At 46.5% G+C, this 16,721-nt stretch overlaps 1 protein-coding gene across 14 annotated transcripts in view; it reads left to right on the top strand.

The window, feature by feature from the left end:
* Positions 1 to 16,721, top strand: part of SIK3 (SIK family kinase 3) — a 154,476-nt gene that overhangs the window by 121,459 nt on the left and 16,296 nt on the right. For 11 of the 14 annotated variants that reach the window (XM_073320969.2, XM_073320966.2, XM_073320979.2 and 8 more), the window contains 9 exons: positions 2,037 to 2,155; positions 2,780 to 2,890; positions 3,078 to 3,221; positions 3,805 to 3,882; positions 3,987 to 4,096; positions 4,986 to 5,139; positions 5,708 to 5,863; positions 7,224 to 7,294; positions 10,829 to 10,972. In XM_073320969.2, coding sequence (XP_073177070.1) covers positions 2,037 to 2,155; positions 2,780 to 2,890; positions 3,078 to 3,221; positions 3,805 to 3,882; positions 3,987 to 4,096; positions 4,986 to 5,139; positions 5,708 to 5,863; positions 7,224 to 7,294; positions 10,829 to 10,972 — 1,087 coding nt within the window. The remainder of the gene's footprint in view (positions 1 to 2,036; positions 2,156 to 2,779; positions 2,891 to 3,077; positions 3,222 to 3,804; positions 3,883 to 3,986; positions 4,097 to 4,985; positions 5,140 to 5,707; positions 5,864 to 7,223; positions 7,295 to 10,828; positions 10,973 to 16,721) is intronic. The other 3 variants (XM_073320975.2, XM_073320974.2, XM_073320972.2) reach the window with 1 other exon arrangement.

Below are 16,721 nucleotides of genomic sequence, written 5' to 3'. Positions count from 1 at the left end.
CAGACTGCTTTGGGGTACCATGTGACAACTGGCATGCATCAGCCACATGAAAACCATCTTATCTCCTGATGTGCTGATCACTCCTTGCCCTGTACATGCCCTGTGATGTGCTGTCACTTGGCTTAGCTGTTAACTGCTATGCTTCCATCCTGAGTCCTTGGGACTTCACTGAAAGAAATCTAATACTTGCACTGAGGCAGAAATGTTGTACTAAAATGTGTAGTGCATCTAAAGCACTCCCAGATCTGTCCAACCTCTGGGACAGCCACAATGCTCTTCACTTAGAGAGGAGACACAGTAACAGCCTTTCCCCCCTCCACCCCAGGATCCATTCATAACTTAATACTTCTGCTGTCGAAGGGCTGGTGCCTTGCATTCTCCATTGAAAATGATCTCTGTGTATCTTCTTTCACTGAAATACGTTGAGGTTTTTCTTGCTCTGAAGACTCAGCTGGCATAAGGTGCGAGCTAGATGAGTGGTGTGAGAAGTAGCTGCTGCAGTTGGCAGAGGCTCCACAAGGGGAATTCAGTGTGGTGCTTGGGCATTTTTAATGGCTGCGATAAGAAAGATGCAGTATTTAAAAATTAAGCAGTTTATGGCTAGATCTGATGTGAAAGGAACAATTTGCGTTTTATTCCTTTACATCTGAATTGCTGCTTAATTTATTGAACCAGTTGTGATAGTTTTTTAAAAAATATCTGCCTGTGAATTTGCATCTTAATTTTATGCTGTGTTCATTCTTTTTTAGAGATTCTTGTGTTGTAAATAGGAAAAATAATGTTCACAAAAATGTATAATTTGTAAACTGCAGACAAGGCTCCATCTTTATTGGGGGAGACGCCAGCTCCTATTTTATAGAATGCTTTAATGGAAAATTTAATTTGAAAATAAGACATTTTCTCTGGCTTCAGGTTGCACTTGTCATCAGTTTACATGGTGTAAGCTTAAGTCAGGTGTGGTGGTGGTGCTTGTTATTGTAAGGAAGTTGGGGAAATGTGTTTTCCTGCATTAAGCCTGCATTTGGTAATCCTGCCTTGGCAGCCTGTTAGATGGTGATTGTGGTTTGCCCTTCAACCCTGAAATATGGGCTGTATTGCATTGCCAGAGTAAACAAGTATGTGGAGAGTAGACGAGGGCCACCTACAGGCTGTAACAAACATCACAGGGTTGATTCCGATGGTTGCTTGTTGAATGAAAGAGGGAGTTCATATTTCATTCAAAAACTGGACTTCAGTGTTGGCTGGTTTACAGGGGAGAAGTATACTGAATTAAAGGTGTATATATACAGTGGTGGTCTAGTCATCTGGTCTCAGGATATTTGAAGTGGTGAGATAATGTCTTTTATTGGACTGACTGTTAGTGAGAGAGACAAGCTTTTGTGCTTACACAGAGCTCTTCCGGTCTAAAGATATACAGACAGACAGATTTGGCCCCAAATATCAATGCTTTCAAAGCAAGCTTCTGCAAAACCTAAATCCAATAAAAATGTTACCATAGACTTCAAAAGTTGATTTTTGCTGTACGAACACAGGGTCTGCACCAACATTGTCTTGCACGTCGCTATAAGGAAAAGAAAACCCATGCTCTTGAGTGGTAGAAGCCATCGATGTCCTTTGGGAGTTGGGGTCTTTCTGCCCTTGTGCCTTGCAAAACCTCCCGCAGTTACTAACTTCTGATCAGCTGAGGACTGAGGGCTATTGTGCCACAGTGCCGCATGGGGTCCCTTTAACTCTGCTGAGCTGGAGATCTTGTTTTAATTTTGCTTTGCATGGAGCGTGTGCCTAGTCCTTGTAGATGCTAAACTCAGACATCAAATGTCTGGAATTTAATCCCACACTTGCGTCCAAGACTGAATCAGGCCTGACACAAGGCATGTGTATATTTGCTGTTCGTCAATGACCCTGTAGACAGAGTAGTGTTGTTGTCCGTTACTTTGAAAAAATACCCTTGTTCCTGACACAATGCAAAGCTGAGTCCCTCGGGAGGTGTTGCCCTTTGCTACTGAAATACTCATTTTCTTGTTGCTCTCTTGTAGAATGTGAGCACTTGATCCGCCACATGCTGGTGCTGGACCCAAGTAAGCGACTGTCAATGGAACAGATTTGCAAACACAAGTGGATGAAGCTCGGGGAAGCTGATGCAGAGTTTGACAGGGTGAGCAGGCAGAAAGGCTCTGGTGTGTCTACATGGTGAAAGGGTGTGGGGAATCCAGTATGCGGGCTCTAGGGAGGAGGGCTGAGTACTGGCCCTGCCTGTGCACAGTACTGGCCGTGTGTGCACATTGGAGACCATTAGAGTGGCTCAAAACTAAATTAATGTCCTGTGTTAAGAGTTCACGATTCCCAAGTGCAAGTATGCTGTTATTTCTTTCCCCCCGCAAGGACTCGCTGTCGTCCTTGTCTTAGTGCCCTCTCCTCTCTTGGACTCCAGATCATTCATCATCATTATTTTAGTCTCTGTATCTCTAGGCCATTGGGTTTCTTTGATTGCCCTGCTGATACCATACCTGGAATCCTGGTTTCCGGTTGCATTGGCTATGGGCCATAGCTGGCCCCCAAGATCTCATGCTAGTGTGGAGTGAGATGCTGTTTCTGCTCCTGCTTTGTCCAGGCAGGCCACTGTACCCTCAGTGTTTAGATACTGTGCCGAGCTGCAGCATGGGTCGCGGGCCCCCCAGCTGTAGGCTTGTGGCACTGGTGGTTTATGGCGTGTTCCACCTAGTGAACGTTTGCTGCCCTTGGGGTGCTGAGCACTGACAGTCTTTCTGTGCCCTTGCAGTTAATAGCAGAATGTCAGCACCTCAAGATTGAAAGACAGATGGAACCACTGAACGAAGATGTGCTCTTAGCAATGGTGGAGATGGGGCTGGACAAAGAGCGCACGCTACAGGTAACTCGAACCAGCTTGCAAGTGCCTCTGTTATCGGGCTGTCGCCTGCAGCTGGTAAATGTCATGTTGGTGGCTGATCACACCTGCCAATTAACACTTTCTTCTGCAGAGTGGGTATGGAGAGGAAGGGGATGTATTTTCATTACTAGAAAAAAAAATTGATTTCTTCTTATCCTTCCCTTGCTAGTCACTAAGGACGGATGCCTATGATCACTACAGTGCAATCTATAGCCTGCTCTGTGACCGATTAAAGAGACACAAGAATCTGCGCATTACAGCACCTCCCAGTATGCCACGGACCATGACCTTCCCCACACCAGCTAACATCCAGGTGGGTCTCAGATAGATGGGGTCATTTCATCGCTGCAGGTTTAGTCGTAACTTCCCCCAGCCTTGCAAAGCTCAACCTGGTCAGAGCTTGTTTGTTTAGCTGGGTAAGTAGAATAACTTGAGTTCCTTCATGACCATCCTCACCCTGGTAAGGAGAGAGGAGAAGATTCTTTGCCTGAGTGGTAAGTATTTTCATGTGTGTCCATGTTACTGTTCTCTTGGGGTTTGCAACTTTCTGGCCAACGTGCTGCTGGAGCCTAACCCTGTTTTGCTTTTCATGAAAATGCTCCAATTTCTGCTGTGCAGCATCTGGGAATGCATCTGAGTTTCAATAGCAGGAGTCTGGAAGGGAGCATGGGTGGGAGAGGTGGAGGAAGATGTAGTTGAACCTGGAGTTGGGATCCCTTCTGCAAGTGGCTAATGTGTTCGGAAGAAGGCGATCCCCCCTGAAGAGCGCTGTGCTACCTGGGCTGTTAGTGGCTGACTAGTAGGAAGAGTCACAACCCAAAGGATGTGGCTGCAGATTTTAAAAGGGAAAAGAAACCCCCCAGTTGCTCATTGTTTTGATTCCTTCTGCTTTGCAGGCGGAACAGGCAGGCAACCCCGTGAGTATCAATGTGCCACAAGTCCAGCTCATCAACCCTGAGAACCAGATCATAGAGGCAAGTTGCTTTCCATTGCTGACTCCTGTGAGCGCCCTTTCTTCATGACACTTTGGGCTTCTGGCACCTGATTTCAAAATCTCTTGTATTTTTCCCCACCCCAGACTGATGGAACAATGAACTTGGACAGTGATGAAGGGGAAGAGCCATCCCCTGAAGCCCTGGTCCGTTATCTCTCAATGAGAAGGCACACTGTTGGAGTCGCAGACCCACGGTTAGTATCCGGCTCTTTCTCCTGAGTAGGAGCAGAGGGACCTGCTCCTGCCTTTTTAAGGGTCCCTCTCCACCCCAACGGCATTCTCTATGAATCCATGGATGATGTTCCTCTGGCTTTCCATGGCCTCTTGGAGGTACCTGAGTACGGGATAGTGCTTTGATTTGGAGGTTGTAAGAAGCTCTTACACCTTTGGGTTGCTCCTGTTGAAAGGTCAGAGGTTTTATATAATCTATTAAAATGATGGATTCATATCTTAATGGGAAAAACACATCAAAACCCCACCCTTCAATATTTAGGAGTGAAATCCCTTTGCTTTCCTGCTCCCGTCATATATAGCTCTGTGGTGAATGGGATGGCAGGGTGGGATTCTTGCTCGAAAGCATGATCTTGGCTGGGTGGGGAAGGGAATCGGGTGCCACTTGAATGGCAGAAATCCATGTCTTTTCACTTGAAAAATCCACTTTCCCAGTGGCCTGTGTGGCAGGCCTCTCCGGCAGGGACACAATTTCCTCTTTATCTCAATGAATCAGTTGCTATTTCTGGCTGGCTTTGCTTAATTGGGGGCCATGTTGGCCAGAGAGGCAAAGGAGATCGGAAAGCTATGAGCCACTTTATTTTTAATATCTTAGTGTCTAGAGACTAAGTATCATGGTGCCAAGTACAATTTTATTTTGCATGAATGGTTAGACCTGGAAAATCCCAATTCTGAGAACCTTAAGGGCACATTAAAAATGAAGAACTTGCTACACTTAGGTCCAGGCCCCACTCCTGAGCCGGAGAAATCCACAGTGAAAGCCAGTGAGAAGTAGAGCTGACGGTAGCAAGCATGTAGATTGGTTTGCTTGGCTTATTTCTAAGTTCCATGTTTCTGAATGTGATTGCTCAGCACGGAAGTGATGGAAGATCTCCAGAAGCTCCTGCCAGGCTTCCCTCGTGTCACTCCCCAGGCTCCATTCCTGCAGGTGGCTCCAAACATGAACTTCATGCACAATATGCTGCCTATGCAGAACCTGCAGCCGACTGGCCAGCTGGAGTACAAGGTACCATCCGCTGTGTATACTCCACAACTGGAGCCAGTGCTACGTGGAGATATAGGCTGCAGCTCTTGGAGAATCCCCGAGTCTGCTCCATAGGTTTAATGATCGATTTGATCGCTGAGGCTGGACCTTAGTTCTATTTGATGTCGCTTACCGCCTGGGATTGGCCCTCTTGTAGTTCTGAGTAAAGACAAACACCCCACAATTTGAAATTCAGAAACTTGTTTGATGGGGCGGGGGAGATCAGTGATCTGAGTAGCAAATCAGACCGGGGACCTTGGTTTCCAAGCGTGTGAAACCCAGAGGCCCAGCCTGCCTTATGGCTGAAGCTCAGGGCTGTAAGTTGGAAGATCTGGGTTCTACTCCCAGCTCTGCCACTGACGGAGAGAGTTCGGGCAGGTCATTCCACCACTCTGCTTCAGTTTCCCCAGGAGTAAGGTGTTGAAGATCCTTCGCCTCACCCAAGGCCAGTTAGGCTGTTCCCTTGGTATTTATACAGTGCTCTAAGATCCTCCAGGAGGCACTAGAGGAGGAGGAATATTCGGTGATAACTCCCCTGTGTTCTTCCTAGGAGCAGTCCTTGCTGCAGCCCCCCACTCTGCAGTTGTTGAATGGAATGGGCCCTCTAGGGCGGCGGGCTTCAGACGGTGGAGCCAACATCCAGCTGCACGCACAACAACTGCTGAAGCGTCCTCGAGGCCCTTCCCCGCTGGTCACTATGACTCCAGTAAGTAGCAAAGGAAGAACAGAGTTGGTGGCATGTTTACAAACACGTCCTCTTGCTGGCAGAGCTGGCAGTGAAAGCTGGGGTTTGGAGTGGCGTGTGCAAAAGAACCGCAGAGGCGGACAGGGAATGAAATGTCAGTTTCCCAGCATTGGCAGGGACTCGCCACCTGCCATTTGCTTTAGCTTTCCCTCCCTCGGGACATTCATCCTACAATAATGTTCCGTTTTGGGAGCGTTTTCTCACCGTTTTCCTTGGCCCTCTCTACCCACCTGCTCTCCAGAGGCAAAGCCGAAGCAGGATTCAAAGGAACCTTTTAAAACAGATGGTGGCTTCACTGCCAGTATCAGCAAATTCCTGGCCATGCTGTCGCTGGTGTCATCTCCTCGGTGCAGCGTATAGAAGGGCTGGTAGCCTCCCTCTCCCACGATGCCTGTGGTCCTGGAACTTAAACTACTTTGGCCCTTCAGTTACCACGTGCATCACAAGCACCTCTCCTTTCCTGGCAACCCTTCCCTATCTCACAAGATCCTTGGACACTGCTGCTTGCCTAGCATCTGGCTTTTGGTCTCCTCCTTCGTGACACTGCTTCCAGGGAGACCCATGTTCAGAATTGGCATGCCTGGCTGTCTGGCTTTAGCCCCTATCTGAGCAGTGCTGACCATTGGGGGCACATGTGTTCCTCAAGCCAGCCCCCCATTTGATTGTCTGCTTCCCACTGGAAGTGTCTGTGTCTGGGGAGTAGCTGTATGTTTCCAAGATTAATGTGCTGTTCACTGTCTAGGTTTCTAATCTTTGTTCCTTTTTGTTGTCTTGGGATCTTCCTGGGGTTGTCAGCTGGAATCTGCCCAGTTGAGTATCTTTCTCCTTCCATTAATGACCTGCACAAACTTGCTAGCACTAGAGGCCAGGCGTCTTGCTGCTGTGAGGAATGTGACCTGCTGACGGGCCTTTTATTTCTCATTTATTAGTAGCAATTTAAATATTTCTCTTCAGAAGTGCTGAGAAGAGCATGATGTTTGTAACTCTCTCGCTAAGGTTTCTCTGCCACTCTCTTGCTTTATTTATCAGAGAAAGGAAAATCTGCCAGTGTTAATCTCCAGGGTGTTAATGTGGGCAGTGCTTCCCCCTGGAGGTATGTGTGTTACTGAATTTCCTGCTAGCACCAAAAGAAGCCGCCCCTATATAGGTTGCACTGTGTAAGGGTGAGATGGTGAGGGTGTGTTTTTTGGAGGAGGATTCTGAGTGCCCCCAAATGTCTGGTCCTTAATTGTTCTTCTAGAAGGTCAGGTTTCTGCAGCCCAAGCTAGTGTTGAATAAGCCACCTTCTGGAGCCCATGGTTCCCCTTTCCTCTCTCCTCAGGCAGTGCCAGCAGTTACCCCTGTGGATGAGGAGAGCTCCGATGGGGAGCCGGATCAGGAAGCTGTGCAGAGGTAACATCCCATCTGTTGGCCTTTCCCCTTGTGCTGCTGGAGAGGCTCACCCTATGGTGCCCTAAAGCTGATCTAAAAAACCCAACAAATCAACCTCGTCCCAAGCTGCAGGTGTTGATTTATGGTGAAGGTTTCAACTTTTCCTTTATGGGTGCCTGTTTACGCCAGGCAATTTACTCTACCTGACACTAACAGGCAAATGAATAACTTTGTAAAATAACCTGACAGCATCTGAAATTCTGCAGGCTGTCTGAGCAATAGGTTATCCAGAAACTCTGAGCACTAAACTCCTTTGCTTAGGGTGTACCAGCATGCAAACCAAACTAACCTGCATAGTGAGTGCTAAGACACTGCACCCTCCCTCATCCCTGCTGAGTGACTGGGGAAGTGGTCTCATTTTGTCTGTGCAGCTTTTGGACCGAGACCTGCAGTAAACATCCAACTCTGATGCCTTGAAGTGAGTTTGATAAAAACTTGGGTATCTATAGTCATTTAGATTTCTAGCCGTAGCAGTAGGTCCCGAAACAGTCTGCTCCAACACGTGAGAGGTGGTCCAATATCGACTCTGAAACGTCACTTCTCTCCCCAGCCAAAATACGTCCCGGGGTTCTTCCTCCAGCCGAAAACACGAACACTGTCCTTGCCAATACTTGCAGAACAGTTTTTGTGTAGCTACTTTTTCTGCTAAGCAGCTGGTGCAGATGATCCTCCTTATTAAGTTCCATGGATTTTCCCCAGTCCTGGTGGGCAGGAACTTGACGAGAACAGGCTCTCTCTCAGCTATTACGGATATTGTCCTTCCAAGAAAGAGGCAAATAACTGCCGGGTGGGCAGCAGGCAGGTATAGAGGTGAGGGAGTTGCTGCTAAAGCCATTTAATTCCCCATAATATTCCTAGAGCCCTTGTAAACTCCACTGGTCTCAGTGCTGTAAAACAGAAGGGTTCTAATGGCAATGGGAAGTTGGGTACAACAGTGGCTTGTCCAGGGCATGTGCCAAGATTCCCTTGTCTACTTGGCCTTAGAAAACAGCCAAACATAGTACACATTAAAGAATGCCCTGTGCTTCCAGTGGCTAGGAGTCTACACATTCTGGGTAGCCGAAGTGTGGCCCAAGGAGCTATACAGTGCCACCCATGGTCATTCTCATCTTCATTATGGAGGCATGGCCCGCGGACACTGCAGGCCCCAGCATGCCATGCTGTAGCTTGACGAAGAAGACTGGCCTTCAGTCCATGCTGAAGGTTGTATCGTGGCGTCAGAACTCTCCCGGGATGGCACTGCTCAGATCTGGGACCTGCAGACTCCATGGGACGCTGCTCCAAACTGGAAAGCTGAACAAACCTGCAGAGTTTTCCATTTTGGACAAATAAGATGCAGCCCTGCGGCTCTTGGCAAATTGCCAATGTGTCCTCATCTGGCCAAGCTTAGGGTGCCCATATTTTAAAATCTCTGCTTCCAGCTGAACCCTTTAAGGTTCCGAGAGTCAGGCTTGGCAGGTAGGGTTTTGAGACCAAGGGTAAAACTTCCAAAAATGTATGCAGGACTTAAGAACCCAAGTCTCACTGTAAGTGGGATGCAGTTTCTGAGGTACCTAAGTCACCTTTGAAAATGGGGCTTAGCTACTTTTGAAAATATTACCCCCAAATCCTCCTTGTGTGCGCTTACGCCACATTCTTCATAGCCGCTGGACGGGACCAAGCTTAAACTGTGCTAATGAGTGCCCATTAACCCTCCATCTCCCCACCCTCTTACGCTGTGACATGCCACTAATCACCAGGAGAAGAGTAAACAGTATTAACACCAGGGACAGAAGCTAATATTTATCTTTTCAGAACACTGGTTTGAATGCCCTCTGCAATGACCGCAGAGCAACTTTTGCCCTTGTTTGTTTTAGATTGCCTGACCTTGAAATAGTGTGCATTCCATTCCCCATGCCCAGGGCACAATCGCATCTCTTCAGAGCTTGCAAAACGTTATTTTCCACCCAAACAGTTGCAGTTCATGAGTGGATTGTTCCCTGGAGCCATGAAATAAAGTGACTGTAGCAAACCACAATTGTGAAGCTCTTTGGGAAACTCTCCCTGTCTCCATCAAATGGATCTCAAACATTTAATGGCTCAGATTTTGGCAAGTCACCACACCACTAAGTATTCTTCATTCTGTTAACTTGCTGCTTTTTGTGTCAATGGATAATGCTTTTTGCAGAGCCATAGTTTTAAGTGCTGCGGTTTCCCCTACTGTACAGGTTTTAGTTACAGACACAAAAAAGAAATCAACTCAAAGTATTTGTAACCCCCATTTTACCCTCTAGCTTTGTGTAGGCCAGGAATCTTTGTAGCCATAACTCATCACCAGAGCAGCTTCACCTGCGTTAGCAATGGTGGGAGGGTTAGTCTAGTCCAGGTACAGGCATTGATTCCACTCTGTCCTCAAACCTTGTCAGCATTTCCACCATTGCTAGCACCTGAGAGCGCTGCCTGCCCAAGAGTGAAGAATATCCAAGGATAGCTACATCCTTTGCCATCTCGCTGAATCAGGCCCTTCCTGCCTTAGCGTCCAACACAAACACAAAGGGAACAATAGGGCTAAAAATCCCCAAACCAGCCCTGAACTTGTCTACAGCCGAAAGTGGAAGCGCTTAGACAGCCGGGGCTCCTGCTCCAGGAAGGGAATGGGCTGAATTAGCTCCTCACTTTCCCTCGCCATTTTTGCTTTAGGCATCGTTGGTGCAGCCTCCGTACATTGATTCCCAGACTCTGCTCGAAGTGTCCAAGAGTGGGGACTAGATGGCGCACTCACACACATGCTGTTCCTCCCTCAGAACCTACATTCAGATCTGGGTTAGATCACACACACAGTGCAAAGAGCAGGCCACAGCTAATCTCCAGCAGTGGTAGCAATGTCGTAAATGCATCATCTGATGTGGGACCATTCGACGTGCTGATCTCTCCTCAGACTCCAGACTGAGAACGTCGCAGGTGAGGACTGAAGTGCGCAGGCTGAGCCAAGCAGGGAAACGTGCACAGCATCTGTCTGCACTGTGCCGAGCTCTCTGGCCAAATGCTGTAAGCGTTACTCACGCAAACAGTCCCATGGGCATAGTGCATATTACGTAAGGCAGACAGTGCTATTACCCTTCAGACTAGCACCACTTTAGGGGAAAGAATCCCTACAGAAACTAACTAGTCACTGGAGCTAGATCTAAATGAATGTGCTTGAGAATTCCCCATGAGATGAAGTAGAGCTTTTCTCCTGAGATGATTGGCCATTCTGTTTCTTACCAAGTTTGGCATTGGAATAAAGCTGGCTATGACTTCAGTCCTCCGCTAAGCAGTTAACGTCCCTTTAACCTGACAGGCATTGGCAGTACGGTTTGCTCTTTCATGGGTGTTCTACAACTCACAGTAGGCTCTGAACACTGCAGCGAGCATTTTTCTTTCCTAATTACTCTGGATTATCTGCTTCTGCTCCCTTCTTTTGGAGTATTCCCATCAGTCTCTTCCATTTATAAAATGTGCTCCTGCTTGTTGCAGATACTTGGCAAATAGGTCAAAAAGGCACACTCTGGCAATGACCAACCCTACAGCTGAAATCCCTCCAGACTTGCAGAGGCAGCTAGGACAGCAGTCTTTTCGATCCCGGGCTTGGGCTCCACACCTGGTACCCGATCAGCACCGGTGAGTAATGGCACCGGCCGTTCGGGCAGCTCTGTGCCAGGGAACCCGCTCAGATGTCATCTGAATGGAGTGCAGAAAAAATCCAGCTTGGCATAAAGGGGTTAAAAGAAGAAAGGAGCAGACCCCAAAGCAGAAGCTGGCTGGCCCTGTTGGACATGCTTCATTTCTGAGCAGATATAGGCTCCTCACCTGCTAAGTGCATGGCGCACTCACGGGCAGGGATCAGTTGGCTCTTCCCCTCCAGTCCCACTTCTGTGGCTGGAGATGATTTGCCAGGATGGCTGCCTTAGCCCTGGGGCTGGGATTAAGATTAAGCGATCCAGATTAGTGGAAAGATTTGTTAATGTACTAGTAGGCTCAACCCTGTAGTGAGTAGTAAATCTGCTATGGAATATTCAGTAGTGGAATGCTGTATGAAAGGCTGCACCGGGAGTAAACTATACGTAGGTTTAGAAACCTCACTGCACCAGAGTTGTGTGTTTCCACTGCAGAATCTCCATGCAAAGCTCCCTGTTTGTCATTTTGTTTCTAATCCAATCCTCTGGTGGAGAGGGTTGGGGGAGAACAATTATAACTTTTGTGACTGAGGGAACTGCTGCAAAACTGGATCCAAGTGAGCTAAAATTCTGGAGGAAGGGCCCTCCTGACTTTGAGAACTATTAATTCTACAGAGTCCTTCAATGCTGCAGCAAACTTGATGCTACTGCCACAGACACCCCTGCACCTCGACCCCAAAGCACTGAGGGGATGACACACATGTGAGCAGTCGAGCTCATTTCTCTTTGGTCTCAGTTGCTGAACAATTGAGAAAGCAGTTACCTAGAAGACCAGATTTGTGCTCATGTTAAGTCCTCTCACCAGCTCTCCCTGGCAAGCTTGTCACAGCGCTCTTTACTGCGGCCAGATCCCTGCTGAGTTGAGTGTTGGTGGAATCAGCAGAGACAGGCGAACGCTGAGCAGACTGAGTCAGCACTGGTGCCATGCTGGAGCATAACCCTTGCCTTCTCCTGGGTAGAAAGAGAGGCGGGAGAGGAGGAGTAAGATTTCCTGGGTCACAGAGCTCGTTATAGGAAGAGAAGAAAAACAGTTGCAAATTAAATAAACAGAAAATATTGTATGTCCTACTTCCAGGGTCACTTCAGAATGGAGGTTTAAATGAAGCCATTGAGGTATTGTTATAAGGCTCTTTAGACCAAGCCCACCCTGCCCCCCTCTGGCTCTCATCATGTGTCTGCTCCTCTGTTTTTACATGCACAGGATAGCATTGGCTCATTCCAGATTCACAATTTTACATGTCGCAGCAGAGGCCTGAAAGCCTGTGGAACTACAGACATGCCTGAGATCAAAAGAGAGGAACTTGAAAATCAAATCTGGCCCCAGACCAAGCGCCTGGAAGTCTCTGTACACCTCAGACATAGCTAGCGGAAGGCTGTGTCTTGTAGTGTGGCAAAACCTGCAGTAAACCACAAAGTACTGGCTTGTGGACAGCTGTCAGCTTTTATTCTGGTGCTTAACTTAGTCTGTTTGAAACTGGTTTGTACTTAAAAAGGTCTCAAAATACGTTAGTCTAGAAAGCCAGTCTGGAGCCAGGGGCAGTGTGACTGTGCATCATCCTAGCATGCTTGGGAGCCTGATGCACAATGCTCACTTTCCTCGTTTGCTTCTGCTGCCCATTACGGAGTTGGAAGGTCAGATGGACAGGTTGGCTTGCTGACTGGCAGAAAGGGAACATGGGAGCCAGCCACTTCTAGCTTTAGTTGGAACATATTTCAAATTGTAATTAATTAAAATACATTTTACCAAGCAGGGCTGAATATGTGAAAATAACTGGAACTAACATCCTGGAAATGTTGCAACATGAATGAGAATCTTACTCCTGCAAGGGGTAGCTTCTCCAGCAGAGATTCAGTTTTGTCTTTCAGAGCAGGCTTCAACAGAGACCTCTGTACATACATAAAATATTTAAAGTACCAATTGTCTGTCTAACGTAATTCAGTTTGAAGCACTACTATAGACCGCCGGGATCTAATGTGGATATGAATAGAGCCCTTTTTCATGTTTTTAATAAAGTAAATACTAATGGAAACTGCGTGATCGTGGGAGACTTTAACTTCCCAGATATAGACTGGAGGACGAGTGCTAGTCATAATAATAGGGCTAGGATTTTCCGAGATGCGATAGCTGATGCATTCCTTCATCAAGTAGTTGCTCAACCGACTAGAGGGGATGCCATTTTAGATTTGGTTTTGGTGAATAGTGAGGACCTCATAGAAGAAATGGTTGTAGGGGACAATCTTGGTTCAAGTGATCATGAGCTAATTCAGTTCAAACAGAACAGAAGGATTAACAAAAATAAATCTGCAACTAGAGTTTTTGATTTCAAAAGGGCTGACTTTCAAAAATTAAGGAAATTAGTTAGGGAAGTAGATTGGACTGAAGAACTTATGGATCTAAAGGCAGAGAAGGCCTGGATTACTTTAAATCAAAGCTGCAGAAGCTATTGGAAGCCTGCATCCCAAGAAAGGGGAAAAAATTCATAGTCAGGAGTTGTAGACCAAGCTGGATGAGCAAGCATCTCAGAGAGGTGATTAAGAAAAAGCAGAAAGCCTACAGGGAGTGGAAGATGGGAGGGATCAGCAAGGAAAGCTACCTTATTGAGGTCAGAACATGAAGGGATAAAGTGAGACAGGCTAAAAGTCAAGTAGAGTTGGACCTTGCAAAGGGAATTAAAACCAATAGTAAAAGGTTCTATAGCCATATAAATAAGAAGAAAACAAAGAAAGAAGTGTGACTGCTAAACACTGAGGATGGAGCCTTTAATAAGGCTCATGAGGATCTTAGGGATAATGGTAGCATGACAAATGGGAATGAGGATATGGAGGTAGATATTACCATATCTGAGGTAGAAGCGAAACTCGAACAGCTTAATGGGACTAAATTGGGGGGCCCAGATAATCTTCATCCAAGAATATTAAAGGAATTGGCACCCGAAATTGCAAGCCCATTAGCAAGAATTTTTAATGAATCTGTAAACTCGGCGGTTGTACTATATGACTGGAGAATTGCTAACATAGTTCCTATTTTTAAGAAAGGGAAAAAAAGTGATCCGGGTAACTACAGACCTGTTAGTTTGACATCTGTAGTATGCAAGGTCTTGGAAAAAATTTTGAAGGAGAAAGTAGTTAAGGACATTGAAGTCAATGGTAAATGGGACAAAATACAACATGGTTTTACAAAAAGTAGATTGTGCCAAACCAACCTGATCTCCTTCTTTGAGAAAGTAACAGATTTTTTAGACAAAGGAAACCTAGATTTCAGGAAGGCGTTTGATACTGTGCCACATGGGGAATTATTAGTTAAATTGGAAAAGATGGGGATCAATATGAAAATTGAAAGGTGGATAAGGAATTGGTTAAAGGGGAGACTACAACGGGTCCTACTGAAGGGTGAACTGTCAGGCTGGGGGGAGGTTACCAGTGGAGTTCCTCAAGGATCAGTTTTGGGACTAATCTTATTTAATCTTTTTATTACTGACTTTGGCACAAAAAGTGGGAGTGTGCGAATAAAGTTTGCGGATGATACAAAGCTGGGAGGTATTGCCAATTTAGAGAAGGACCGGGATATCCTACAGGAGGATCTGGATGACCTTGTAAACTGGAGTAATAGTAATAGGATGAAATTTAATAGTGAGAAGTGTAAGGTCATGCATTTAGGGATTAATAACAAGAATTTTAGTTATAAACTGGGGATGCATCAATTAGAAGTAACGGAGGAGGAGAAGGACCTTGGAATATTGGTTGACCACAGGATGACTATGAGCCGCCCAATGTGATGTGGCCGTGAAAAAAGCTAATGCGGTCTTGGGATGCATCAGGCGAGGTATTTCCAGTCGAGATAAGGAGGTGTTAGTACCGTTACACAAGGCACTGGTGAGACCTCACCTGGAATACTGTGTGCAGTTCTGGTCTCCCATGTTTAAGAAGGATGAATTCAAACTGGAACAGGTACAGAGAAGGGCTACTAGGATGATCCGAGAAATGGAAAACCTGTCTTACGAAAGGAGACTCAAGGAGCTTGGCTTATTTAGCCTAACGAAAAGAAGGTTGAGGGGAGATAGGATTGCTCTCTATAAATATATCGGAGGGATAAATACCGGAGAGGGAGAGGAATTATTTAAGCTCAGTACCAACGTGAACACAAGAACAAATGGATATAAACTGGTCATCGGGAAGTTTAGACTAGAAATTAGATGAAGGTTTTTAACCATCAGAGGAGTGGAGTTTTGGAATAGCCTTCCGAGGGAAGCAGTGGGGGCAAAAGATCTATCTGTCTTTAAGATTAAACTCAGTAAGTTTATGGAGGAGATGGTATGATGGGATAACATGATTTTGGTAATTAATTGATCTTTAAATATTCATGGTAAATAGGCCTAATGGCCTGTGATGGGATGTTAGATGGGGTGGGATCCGAGTTACCCAGGAAAGAATTTTCTATAGTATCTGGCTGGTGAATCTTGCCCATATGCTCAGGGTTTAGCCGATCGCCATATTTGGGGTCGGGAAGGAATTTTCCTCCAGGGCAGATTGGAAGAGGCCCTGGAGGTTTTTTGCCTTCCTCTGTAGCATGGGGCACGGGTCACTTGCTGGAGGATTCTCTGCTCCTTGAAGTCTTTAAACCACGATTTGAGGACTTCAGTAGCTCAGATATAGGTGAGAGGTTTTTTGCAGGAGTGGGTGGGTGAGATTCTGTGGCCTGCGTTGTGCAGGAGGTCGGACTAGATGATCATAATGGTCCCTTCTGACCTTAGTATCTATGAATCTATATGGAGCTAGATTATCTTCTGTTTTGTTTTACAACCAAACCATCCTCAGGGATGCTCTAAAGACTTGTTCCCTAAGGGCCTTTCACAGACAAAGACCGTTGCTCCAGCCATGGTGTTGTCCGCTCATTTTCTGTCTGGATTGAATTGGTACAAAGCTAAACCCATCTGGGCAGAGAAGCTAACTGGGTCCTCACGTGTTAGTTTTTGCTTTTGGGTGGAGAGAGAGCAGTGTTTTGTAATACTCTTAAAGAGGTACTCTTGAGGATGCGTGTGCTTGGGTTTGACTCATATATGGGAACCCAGATTGAAAGGGAAGTTTGTTCCTGGAAAAACGTCTTCTGACCTCCAGTTCTGGAAGGGAACTGAGAGGGAACTGTCATAAATTCCTCTACAACCATTTGCCCTGGTACTAGGCTTGATCCATTTATTCTCTGATGCGTGTCGCATGATGGCATGGCACCAAACATTTAGGCTGCTGGTTGACTCTGCATTCAAGGTGATGGGATGGGTGGGGAAGAATCTGAAACAAGACAGCCCCTAGCAGTTAAAGAGGGTTCCCTCTCTGTGTAAAGTCATCACATTTCTTCCCCCCCCCCACCACCACTGGGTTTAGTGCCTTTCTGAACGCGGGATGCCAGCCTCTGCTCTGGCTCAGAGTGGCTACAGGATAGACCCTTTCCTGCCCTTGCGGTGTTAATCTTATACACCCCCACCCACTGGTACTGTGACACGGCAGGTTTTATCTGCGCGTACTGGAGACTTAGAAGTGTTTTAAAAACTTTTTTGTTTTGCCATTATTGGTTTTATCTTGAGGCCCCCCTACAAGTGCAGCTTCCTTGTTTGACCCCCGTCCCCCAAGTCCATCCCTATGTAGTCACATGAGGTGTAGCATTTGGTAGAATACGTTCAGATCAAAATTCCCTCATC

This window comes from Lepidochelys kempii, chromosome 22, assembly GCF_965140285.1.
Source record: "Lepidochelys kempii isolate rLepKem1 chromosome 22, rLepKem1.hap1, whole genome shotgun sequence".
NCBI lineage: Eukaryota > Metazoa > Chordata > Testudines > Cheloniidae > Lepidochelys > Lepidochelys kempii.
Note: the sequence above shows the minus strand (reverse complement) of the source record. Positions and strands in the feature narration are given on the sequence as shown.